At 41.5% G+C, this 12416-nt stretch overlaps 1 protein-coding gene across 8 annotated transcripts in view; it reads left to right on the top strand.

Moving 5' to 3' along the window:
* The window catches only part of ZNF182 (zinc finger protein 182), a 30233-nt gene that overhangs the window by 7286 nt on the left and 10531 nt on the right, over nt 1-12416 (top strand). For 3 of the 8 annotated variants that reach the window (XM_074029972.1, XM_065538234.1, XM_065538235.1), the window contains one exon: nt 9108-9242. The exons of the other annotated variants lie outside the window; for them this stretch is intronic. In XM_074029972.1, the coding sequence (XP_073886073.1) occupies nt 9171-9242 (72 nt within the window). In that variant the 5' untranslated portion in view covers nt 9108-9170. The remainder of the gene's footprint in view (nt 1-9107; nt 9243-12416) is intronic. 8 annotated transcript variants of the gene reach the window in all.

Genomic DNA, 12416 nt, shown 5'->3' with positions numbered 1-12416 from the left:
AGCCACCGCGCCCCACCAGGATATTCTTTTAGACAGCATGTAGCTAGGTATATTAGTCTGCTCGGGCTGCCATAACAAAGTACCACAGATTGGGTGGGTTAAACAACAGAAGTCAATTTTCTCACAGTTCCAGAAGCTGGGAAGTCCCAGATTAAGGTACTGACTGATTTGGTTTTAGCCTCAGGCACTCTTTCTGGCTTGCAGCTGGCCACCTTGTTGCTGTGTCCTCATATGGCCTTTCCTCTGCTCACACACACACAGCAAGCTCTGATGTCCATTTCTCTTATATGTATACCAGTTCTGCTGGGTTTGGCCCCCACCCTTATGACCTCATTTAACCTTAATTACCTTTATAAAGGCTCAGTCTCTAAATACAGTCACATTGCAGGTTGGGGCTTCAATGTATGAATTTGTAGGTGGGAGTACAATTCAGTCCATAACAGTTGGGTAATATTTTTTTAATCCATTTTAAAAATTTCTTCCTTTTAATTGGTACATTCAGTCCATTGACATTTAATGTAATTATTGATGCTCTTGGATTTAGGTATTTACCACTTTATTACTTGTTTTCTGGTTTTTCTCCCTTTTTTGTTCCTCTGTTTCTCATTTTCTGCCTTCTTTTGGGTTATTTGAACATTTTCTTAGATTGCATTTTTATTTGTCTGTTGTGTTTTTTACTATATCTGTTTACAGAGTTACATATTTTTTTTTGGTGGTTGCCCTGCAAATTACTGTGTATATTTAAGTTTACACAACATGCTTAGAATCAGTATTTTACCTCTTTAAGTGGAGTGTGTGAACCTTACCATCTTATAAGCCCCTTTTCCCTCTCCCCTTTATGTTTTTGTTGTCTTATGTATTAATATTACTTTCATATATACTGAAAGTTCTACCATAAAATGTTATTTCTCTTCCAACTGTCAAATGTATTTTAAAGAACTCAAGGATAATCTATTCTATTTACCCAGATTTTTACCACTTTGATGTTCTTCCTTCATTGTTCATAACCTAAGTTTCCTTCTGATATCATTTGCCTGTTATGAAGAACTGCCTTTGGCAGTTGTTTCAGAGCAAGTCTGCTGGCAACATAGTCTTGGTTTTCCTTCCTTGAGAATGTCTTCATTTCACCTTCATTTCTGAAGGAGATGTTTACTGCCTGTAGATTTTTCAGTGGACTGTTGTTTTCTTTTGGAACTTTCACAATGCTGTTCCACTTCTTCTGCATGCCCTGGTTTCTCATGAGAAATCCACAGTCATTTAAATAGTTGTTCTCCTGTAAATGATATGTTGTTTTTCACTTGTCCTTAGTTTTCAGCAGTTTGGTGATGATGTGTCTGAGTGTGGATTTCTTTGGGGTTATCCTGTTTTGAACTTGCTGAGCCTCTTGAACATACAGATTTTTGTCTTTTGCCAAATTTGGGAAAGTGTTCAGGAATTATTTTTTCCAGATATTTTTCTGTACTATCCTCTTTCTCCTCTCCTTTTGGAACTCTGATGGCGTGAATTTTGGACCTTTTGGTATTGTCCCACAGGTCTCAGAATCTGTTCATGTTTCTGCAGTGTTTTTTCTATTTTTGGGATTAGGTAATCTTTATTGGTTTACCTTGAAGCTTACTTGCTCTTTTCTCTGTTATCTCTGTTGTGTTGAGTCCATCAATTGAGAGTTTATTTCAGTTGTTATCTTTTTCAGTTTCAAAATTTTCATTTGGTTCTTTTTTTTATTTTATTTTTGAGACAGAGTCTCGCTCTGTTGCCCAGGCTGGAGTGCAGTGGTACGATCTCGGCTCACTGCAACCTCTGCCTCCTGGGTCCAAGTGATTCTTCTGCCTCAGCCTCCCGAGTAGCTGAGACTACAGGCGCCTGCCACCGTGCCTGGCTAATTTTTATATTTTTAGTAGAGACGGGGTTTCACCATATTGCCCAGGCTGGTCTTGAACTCCTGACCTCATGATCCTCCCACTTCAGCCACCCAAAGTGCTGGGATTGCGGGTGTGAACCACCGCACCCGCCTGGTTCTTCTTTATATCTTCTGTTTCTTTGGTGAAACTTTCTATTTTTTTTTTGGTTCCTGGAGTGTTTGCCCTTTCTTCTTGGGGTGTTTTTATAATAGCTATTTTAAATACTTTCTCAAATAATTCCAACATCTGTGTAATCTCAGTGATGGTGTCTATTGATTGTTTTCTGTCATGCAAGTTGAGATTTGATTGGTTCTTTGTGTACCATGTAATTTTGTATCGTGTCCTGGACATTTTGAAGATGCTGTTATAAGTTGGGGTTATGTTTAAATCCTGAGGAGAAAGTTGATGTTTTTGTTTGTGATAGTCAGTCAGCCTGGTTGAGTTCCGGCTGCACATTCTAATCAGCCTTCTGTGGTTTGTGGTTTCAGTGTCAGTTCAGTTTTCAAACCTATGCAGTGCCATTCAGACCTGTCCTGTCTGTGTGTGACCCTGTGGCCATTCTGGGACAGAGGCGGGCAGTGGTTTGTCCCTTAGTTCAGTTCTCAAAGTGTTCGCTTTTCTGTTTAGGATTAGATCCATCCATGCACAGCTTGAGGGTGAGCCCGGGAGTGGATAAATGATTGTATGGGGTGAACTCCTCCTCTCCATGATTTCCTGTGTACTTTTTGGTTCCCTGTGGCCCTCCTTGTCCATCCTCCTGACAGAAAACTGAGACTCTACTTACTGTGCTATGCTACACACTTCCCCAACTGTGCCTGGTTCTTTTTACCACTCTTCAAGCCAGATCCAGAGGGCTGCTTCTTGAGTTCTCTCTCTCTCTGCATCTCAGTGCTCTCTTCTTGGTTTGATAATGCCTTGATCCTGGGCCGGGAGATACCAGAGAATAAGTGGCAAACTCACAGTCCATTTAGTGGTACTTTAAATTCTGATTTTTCCCATAATCTACTTGCTCCTTTTTTTTTTTTTTTTTTTTTTTTTTTTAATTTTCAGAGTCATGAAACTGCTAGTTCATGTGTTCTGTCCAAGTTTTTGTTCTGTTTTGTTTTGTTTTGAGACGGAGTCTTGCTCTGTCGCCCAGGCTGGAGTGCAGTGGCACAGTCTCAGCTCACTGCAACCTCAGCCTCCCAGGTTCAAGTGATTCTCCTACCTCAGCCTCCCAGTTAGCTGGGATTACAGGTGTCCACCACCACACCTGGCTAATTTTTGTATTTTCAGTAGAGACAGGGTTTCACCATGTTGGGCAGGCTGGTCTCCAACTCCTGACCTCAGGTGATCTGCCCACCTCGGCCATCCAAAGTGCTGAGAATACAGGCGTGAGCCACCACGCCTGGCCTTTGTCCAAGTTCTATACTTGTATTCATTGGGAAAGACAGGGTAGAATGTGCTTCCTCCATCTTGCTTGTGCCATACTGCACTGCCCACAGGACCAAGATCTTGGGTATGTACTTGTGTGCTCCAGTTGCCTCGCACTAGCCAGAAGGCACTGCCCCAAACCTGTCTGCCATCTCAGCTGCGTTTTACCACCATCACTGTGGGCCTTTGACAAACCATAGTTGCCATGCTGCTGAACTGCCAGGCAGATTCTGCAAGCAATGGGAAGGTTGGCTGTGCACTCACATATCTTTTTATTGTTGTTTCATTGTGGGATTTTTTTCTCCTCTGCTGGTCTTTTTTTTTTTTTTTTTTTTTTTTTTTTTTTTTTTTTTTTTTTTGAGATGGAGTCTTGCTCTGTTGCCAGGCTGGAGTGCAGTGGCATGATCTTGGCTCACTGCAACCTCCACCTCCCGGGTTCAGGCAGTTCTCCTTCCTCAGCCTCCCGAGTAGCTGGGACTACAGGCGCGTGCCACCACACCCAGCTAATTTTTTTTTTACTTTTAGTAGAGAAGGGGTTTCACCATGTTGGCCAGGATGGTCTTGATCTCTTGACCTCATGATCCGCCCGCCTCAGCCTCCCAAAGTGCCAGGATTACAGGCGTGAGCCATTGCGCCCGGCCTCTTCTGCTGGTCTTATAAAAGAAATGGAACTCTCTCATTGCAGATGGAACGGTTGCACAAAAACTACTCAGGAATCTAAAAAAGATGTGAATATAAAAAGGCACAATTGGCCAGGCACGGTGGCTCACGCCTGTAATCCCAGCACTTTGGGAGGCCGAGGCAGGTGGATCACCTGAGGTCAGGAGTTCAAGACCAGCCTGGCCAACATGGCGAAACCTTGTCTCTACTAAGAATACAAAAATTAGCTAGGTGTGATGGCGGGTGCCTGTAATCCCAGCTACTCAGAAGGCTGAGGCAGGAGAATTGCTTGAACCCGGGAGGCGGAGGTTGCAGTGTGCAGAGATCGCACCACTGCATTCCAGCCTGGGCAACAGAGCAAGACTCCATCTTACACACATAAAAAAGTATGATTGGTTAAATCACCCTCTGGAGAGGAGGGGACTCATCTTCACAGTTTGCTAAAAGTCCCTAGGGAAGTTTGTCTCTCATTCTTTCCACCCCTTCCTCTGATTCCCTTTCTCCTCCCTATGTATTTATATAGAATTGGTCATTTTTCTGCTCTGTTGTTCCTGGTTCTTTCTTGATGCTTTGAGATTCATTCTTTTATCACTTCCCTTGTGTTAGAAGAACTTCCTTTAGGCATTTTCTTAAGAGTAGGTCTGCCAGAGACAAATTCTTTTAGTTTTCCTTCACCTGAGAATGTCTTAATTTCCCCTTCATTCCTGAAGGATAACTTTGCCAGATATAGAATTGGTGGTAGACAGTCCCTTTTTGTTAGCACTTGAAAAATATGCCACTTGTTTCTAGCCTCCATGGTTTCTGATGAGAAATGTGCTGTCATTCAAATGTTTTTTTTGTTGTTATTTTTTGTTTTGATTTTTTACCTATAAGTAATGCATTGTTTTTCTCTGGTTGCTTTCAAAATTTTTTCTGTTTCTGTAGTTTTCAGAAGCTTAATTTTGTCATGTCTTGGCATGAATTATGGATTTGGTCAGCTTCTTGAATCTGCAGGTTTATGTCTTTTGCCAAATTTGGGACGTTTTCAGGTATTATTTCTTCAAATACCCTTGTAACCGCCTTCTGTTTCTCCTCATCTCCTTCTGGAATGGCAATGATATGAAGTTTGATCTTCTGTTATAGTCCCATGTGTCCCTGAGATTCTTTTCATTTTTTTTTTTCAGTTTTTTTTCACTTGTTTTTCAGATTGAGTAAATTCTATTGATCTTTTCTCAGGTTCACTGATTCTGTCCTTTGTCATCACCACTAAACTATTGATCTCATTCAGTGAGTTTTTATTTGCTTGTATTTTTTGGTTCTATAATCTCCATTTTGTTCTCTGTTTCATAACTTCTGTTTCTTTGCTGAGATTTTGTGTCAGAAGAACTTGTAATCATGGGAGCATTTTTGTGTTGGCTGCTACAAATCTTTGTAAATTGTTACTGGGCTGAATTGTGTCCTCCTCAAATTCCTACATAAGTACCAGAATTAGTGCAGAACGTCCAAGTTAAGGGCTTATTCCCGCAAGACTACCTCCATTTCAGATGCCAGCCATGAGTGGGGTGCCCAGGCTACCTGCGTTTCTGCCTGGTTGACTACAAATTCAGAGATTCTCATGTACCCTTCAGGTTCAGTTATTTGTTAGAACAACTCACAGAACTCAGAAAAGCACTTATGATTATTAGTTTATTATGATGGATACAACTCAGGAACAATCAAATGGAAGAGTTCTATAGAGCAAGGGATGGAAGAGTACAGAGTTTCCTTCCATGCCCTCTCTGGGTGTGCCGCCCTCCCAACACAGTGTGTTCGCTAAACCAGAAGCTCCCTAACCCTGCCATTGAGGGGTTTCTATGGCAGTTCCATAACATGGGCATGATTGATTAAATCACTGGGCATTAGTGATTAACTCAGTCTGTAGCCCCTGTCCCCTCCCTAGAGATCTGGGGGTTGGCCTGAAAGTTCTAACCTTCTAATAATATGCTTGGCTTTAAATTCTAACCCCATCCTGGTGGGGCTCCAGGGAATGTGGTTGTGCGTGTTGACACATGTGCCTTTCAGAGAATTCTTCTTTATCCTGGTGAGCGGCTTAGTGCCTGTGTCTGACCCATGACCAGGTGTTCCTCTCCCAGGAAACCTGTTTATTCTGGCAGACACCCTTGTGGCTCTTGTCTGACCTGGGTACAGCTTATTCCTACCAAGATAGCCACTCTCTAGGAGAGCCCTGACTGGGAGAGAAGTTAGGTTTGGGTGTGTGGGGCAAGTGAGATGCAGAGGAGGCAACTCAACAGAACACAGGAAGTCACAGAGGCAGCACATTCCTTACAGGTCCAGATGGAAGAGGGCAGCACACCTCGCAGGGACAATGGGATGCAGAGAGCTGTCCACGACATACATGCTTAGCCAGTGAGTGGGGACAGAGAGTGTGTTCTTACAGCTGTGGAGGCTGGAAGTCCAGGATCAAGGCACCAGTAGGGTTGGCTTCTGGTGAGGCTGCTCTTCCTGACTTGCTGAGGGCTGTCTTCTCGCTGTGGCCTCACATGGCCTTTCTTCTTTGGGTGCAGGGAGAGAGAGAGGGAGCTCTGGTGTCTTTTTCTCTTCTTATAAGGACACCAGTCCTCTTGGATGAGGAACCTACCCTTATGGCCTTATTTAACCTTAATTACCTCCTTAAAGGCTCTCCCTCTACATATAGTCACATTGGGAGTTAGGATTTCAACATACAGATTTTGGGGGGACATAATTCAACCCATAACAATTATAATTCAAGCGTAAACCATTTTTCTTTTGTTCCCTTATTGATAGAATTTTGGGTTGCTTCCATTTTTGTTTTAACAAAGAGAGTTAGGAAGGGAATGAATGTGTATGTCTGTATTCATGTGGAGACATTTCTGTAGGATAGATTCCTATAACTGGAATTTCTGAAATAAAGAAATTGTTTTAATTTTTAAGAGGACTTGCCAAATTATCTTCTAAAAAGGCCTAACAAGGTCATGCTGTCACTAAGAGTGCAACAGAATGCTTGTTTCTGAATATTTTCCCCACAAGCATGTATTATCAGTGTTTTTGTACCTTGCCAATCATATAATTGATGGATGATTGCTCACTTTCATTTATTTATTAATGAGCTTGACCAAATTTCCACATGTGCTAGCCATTTCCTGTAGAGAAGTTGCGAGAATAGTTCAATGAATAATTGTATAGCTTTTATCTAGATTCACCAGTTTTTGACCTTTTCCCACATTTATTTTTACTTTATTTCTGTATACATATGCGTATGTGTGTGTCTGCATACACACATATGTATGCATTTATTTTGGGGGTGACAGTTTGATAGTTAATGGCAGACGCAATAGCATAATGACAGCTTACTCCTGCTAGCCACTTCAGATAGTCTTTATGTTAGTCATCACTGTGCAGACCCTAGTGGGGCTGTATGTTGAGCCCTGTACAACCTAGTACCTGTCCATTAATTTTTTAGTGAGAAGCCCATCAGTCTCTTATTTTGAGACCCTGTTATTGAGTAACCAGACCCAGATTTTTGGAGGAAGGCTGTTGCCCAGATTATTTAGGGAAGGGTACCTGATTTGTATTTTTATGGATATTGTAGATATCAACAAAAATATATTTGTAGACGTTGGTGATTAATTTTTATTATTTTGTCAGTAGCTGTTTTTTTAAATGCCTGAGAATTTGTCAGCTATGATTCGGATTTTGTTGTGGACTAATTGACCTGACCTCCTGATGAACGCTACTCTGGCTCAATAATCAGCAGGAGTGGCATAAACAAACCTAGAAATTTGAAATAATGATCATCATTCTCCAATGAAGGTGCCTGGCCTAGGAATACAGATATTTGTAAGAGTGGGGCTGGCCAGAGGGGCCTGAGTCCTGGACTGTAAGTCTCTTTAGAGACTATAATGTCTTGGCTATATATTCCAAGTCTAATGTGGGGGCAGATTTCTCCTACAAAGCCTGACAGCTGAAGTCTTTGTAATTGTCATTGGTCAGACCTTTTTCACACATAGAGTTTTAGCCAGGAGCTGGACTCCTCAATTTCCTAAGAGCAAGGACATTCTCCTATATCATTAAATTACACTGAACACACTCAGAAAGTTAACATTGATATAATACTATTATGCAGTATATATTCTTTATATTTTAATCTGGAAGACTTCCTTAGCATTTCTTCGTTTTTTATGTCTGTGACATTTTTAAAGCACATAGGCCATCCATATTGCAGAACGTCCCTCACTTTGGATTTGTCTGATGTTTCCTCATGGTTTGATTGAGTTCGTGCATTTCTGGCAGGAAAACAGTGTAAGTGATGTGTCCTTGTTGTATCACATCAGGGGCAAATGATGTCAATTTGTCTTCTTTTTTTTTTTTTTTTTTTTTGAGAGTCTCACTCTGTTGCCTAGGCTGCAGTGCAGTGGCGCCATCTCGGCTCACTGTGACCTCCACCTCCCGGGTTCAAGAGATTCTTGCGCCTTAGCCTCTCAAGTAACTGGGATTACAGGTGTGCGCCACTGCGCCTGGCTAATTTTTGTAATTTTAGTAGAGGTGGGGTTTCACTATGTTGGCCAGGCTGGTCTTGAACTCCTGGCCTCAAGTGATCTGCCCATCTCGGTCTCCCAAAGTGCTGGGATTACAGGTGTGAGGCCACCACACCCAGCCCAATTTGTCTCTTTTTTGATGATATTAACTTACTGATCACTTGTTTCTGTCACTAGCCACGTTTTTCTGCTGTAACATTACTATTTTTCCTTTGTAATTAATAACTAATGTGTGGATGATACTTTGAGGCTACATAATTGTCCCATTTTTCATCAAACTTTTCACCTATTAGTATTAATATCCATTGATGAATCTTGCCTGAATCAGTTATTGTGATGGGTACCAAATGACAATTTTCTAACTCTTATTATTTCTTCTGTATTTATTGTCATTTTACTATGAGGCAAACCTTCTTTATCTCCTTTATTTATAATCGGGAATAGAAAATTTTTATTTTTATGGGTTTTTATTTTATTCAATGAATATTACTGTCATTATTTCTATGCTCAGTTGTCCCTGAGTTGGCCTGTGGGAGTCCCTTTAAGCTGGCTTTTGTGTCCTTTTGACACATCCCTATAATTTTTTGAACATTTTCTTTAGAAAAAAAAATTATAAAGAAAAGAGGTTTATTTGGCTCACAGTTCTGCAAGCTGTACAAGAAGCATGATACCAGCATCTGCATCTGGTGAGGCCTCAGGAAGCTTCTACTCATGGCAGAAGGCAAAGAGGGAACAGGTATGTCACATGGCAAGAGTGGGAGCGTGAGTCGGGGAGGGAGGCACCAGACTCTTTAACAACCGGATCTTGTCTGAACAAATAGAGTGAAAAGTCACTCATCACCAAAGGAATGGCACCAAGCCATTCATGAGGGATCCATCCCCATTACCCAAGCACCTCCCACCGTGCCCTCCCTTTAACACTGGGGATCACATTTTTTTTTTTTTTTTTTGAGACAGTCTCTCACTCTGTTGCCCAGGCTGGAGTGCAGTGGCGTGATCTCAGCTCTCACTGCAACCTCCACTTCCTGAGTTCAAGCAATTCTCATGCCTCAGCCTCCCGAGTAGCTGGGATTACAGGTATACACCACCACTGCCAGCTAATTTTTGTATTTTTAGTAGAGATGAGGTTTCACCATGTTGGCCAGGCTGGTCTCAAACTCCTGACCTCAAATCATCCACCCACCTTGGCCTCCCAAAGTGCTGAGATTACAGGCATGAGTCACCACATCCAACCGGGATCACATTTTAACATAAGATTTGAAGGGAGAGATAGCCAAACTACATCAGTCCTAAAAGTGGAATTTTAAGGCTTTGGTAGGTTTGGTCCATTTCTGAGCTCTGAGCGTTTTCTTATTTTCTGGCACAAGATGTTCCAGCCTTCATCTTTAACTTTACTTGCCCTAGCCCTGGAATCAGCCATTTCTCCAAGGAGCTCTGGTTCCTGTTAATGGATAATTATATTTAGAAACCAAAATCTGGGTGCTAGCTGTGCTCATTACTGCTGGGGCATCGTTACTTCTAGGCCCTTTCAGTGAACAGAGATGTGTGTATGGACATATATATCTACATCTATATGTCTACATCTGTATGTGTACACACATACACCACACACACATACATACATATTTTGAGTTCATATAGCATCCTGGGAATCTTAGTCATCCCTCATTGCATATTTGCATCTCCCTTCTTTAACAGTGAGAGCACTGGTTCCTAGCATCAATAATTCACTCATTTGTTCAGTCTACAGTATACATAAAGTAGAGTCAGAATTGCTGCACCCACATCACTGTGGAAAACCAACCTGCTGAATATAATACACAATTTGTTTGTATGCCTTTTATCTTTAGACTAAGGATAATGTCAGGATCTCAACCTCTGCTTTCTTATTGTTTCCATTTATTTGTCTGGTTGACCATTGCCTATCCCTTTACTTTTAGCCTTCTTGAATCACTTTGTTTTAGTTGTATTTCTTGTATACAACATACAGCCGGATCTTGCTTGTGAGTCAATGTGGAGATCTTTTTTTAATAAGCCTTCTTAAGGCCTAATCACATTGATTGATTTGGCTGGTATGTTTGGTCTAAACTGACATATTGTTTTATTTTATAATCATTATGTATATTATGTTGCAATGACTTCTGTATTAGTCAAGGTTCTCTCGAGGGACAGAACTAATAGGATAGATGAATATATGAGGGGGGTTTTATTAAGGAGTATTGACTCACACGATCACAAGATGAAGTCCCACAGTAGGTTTTCTGCAAGCTGAGGAGCAAGGAGCCAGTCTGAGTTCCAAAACCTCAAAAATAGGGAAGCCGACAGTGCAGCCTTCAGTCTGTGGCCAAAGACCCTGGCAAACTACTGGTCTAAGTCTAAGAGTCCAAAAGCTGAAGAACTTGGAGTCTGATGTTTGAGGGCAGGAAGCATCTAGCATGGGAGAAAGATGAAGGCCGGAAGACTCAGCAAGCCAGCTCCTCCCGCCTTCTTTTGCCCTTTATTCTGGCTGCCCTGGTGCCCACCCAGACTGAGGGTGGGTCTGCCTTTCCCATTCCATTGACTCAAATGTTAATCTCCTCTGGCAACACCCTCACAGACACACCCAGGAACAATACTTTGCATCCTTCAATCCGATCAAGTTGACATTCAATATTAACCATTATAAGTCTACCCCTTGGCAACTTAAAACTGTACACATCTCCTGAAATCACACATAAATCTTCAAGTAAAGACAATAATAAGGTCATAATTACTTCTAACACGATACAGCTATCCCTGTCACAACTGGAAGCACACTAATTCTTAGCCTAAATGCTGTTACATAAATTTAACAACAATTAAGTGCTGATATGAAGTCAATAAATCTTATGTCACATGATAAAGAAAAAAGGAAATAAAATGAAGATATTTTCTTAATACAGGTGTAAACATGCACAGACATATTTTTAACAAAATAAGGAGGAAATCCTCATGACAATTACAGTCCTCCTTTCTGCAGCTGCTCATGTGGTCATAGCTGATATTGATAACTGCCTTCTTCTATCCATTCTGTATTCCCCTTGCCTTCAGCAAACACCTCAGTGGGTTGTGGTGTTTTACCCAGTAGAATGACCCAAACCTTCTTTCCTGAAGAGTCTGGGCCATTTGTAGTCCTGCCTGGAATGGGTTGGTGTAGTTTCCCATTGACCTTAATCACAGGGCATGGTAATACTAAGAGATGCCCTAAGGGATCTCCTGTATTCCACACATACTCTTCTTTACCTTCATTGTGGAGTATTAGACTGATTTCATCTTGATGGTGTGGGTCAGTCACCCCAGCCAACACCCTTTGTAGCCTGTTGACTTACAGGTAGGAGGAGCCCAAAGTGGCCAGGTGGCAATCTTAACTTCCAGTTTCAGGGAATCATTGTTGTGTCTCCTGGTGGCAGCATTCCTCCCTCTGGAACTAAGATCTCTAGGCCGGCAGAACATAATGTTGCAGGAACGGGAAGCAAAACTTTTGCTAGTGGGTCACTAGGGGTGATGGTGAATGGTGCCACTTCCACTTCCACACCTTGATTCAACTTAAGAGTTCTCAGTATACACTCAGGTTTAATAATTTGGTAAAATGACTCATAGAACTCAGGAAAGTAAATACTTATGATTACAGTTTTATTATAGCAAAAGGATACAAGTAGAACAAAGGGAGAGATGCATAGGGTGAGGTCTCAGAGGGTCCCAGCCATGAAGCTTCTGTTGTTCACCTTCATGTCACCCTCCCAACACATTGAGATGTGACAGTATGCACAGTATTGCTGACCAGGGAAGTAGTATTGTTGACAAGGAAAATATAGATGTATTTTCAGTCTTTGTAGTTTTTATTTCCCATAAATGTAATATATAAATGTAATCATGCAGTATGCAGCCTTTT

The sequence above is a fragment of the Macaca fascicularis genome, chromosome X, assembly GCF_037993035.2.
Source record: "Macaca fascicularis isolate 582-1 chromosome X, T2T-MFA8v1.1".
In the NCBI taxonomy this organism is placed as follows: domain Eukaryota; kingdom Metazoa; phylum Chordata; class Mammalia; order Primates; family Cercopithecidae; genus Macaca; species Macaca fascicularis.
This window is presented reverse-complemented; position numbering and strand designations above follow the sequence as displayed.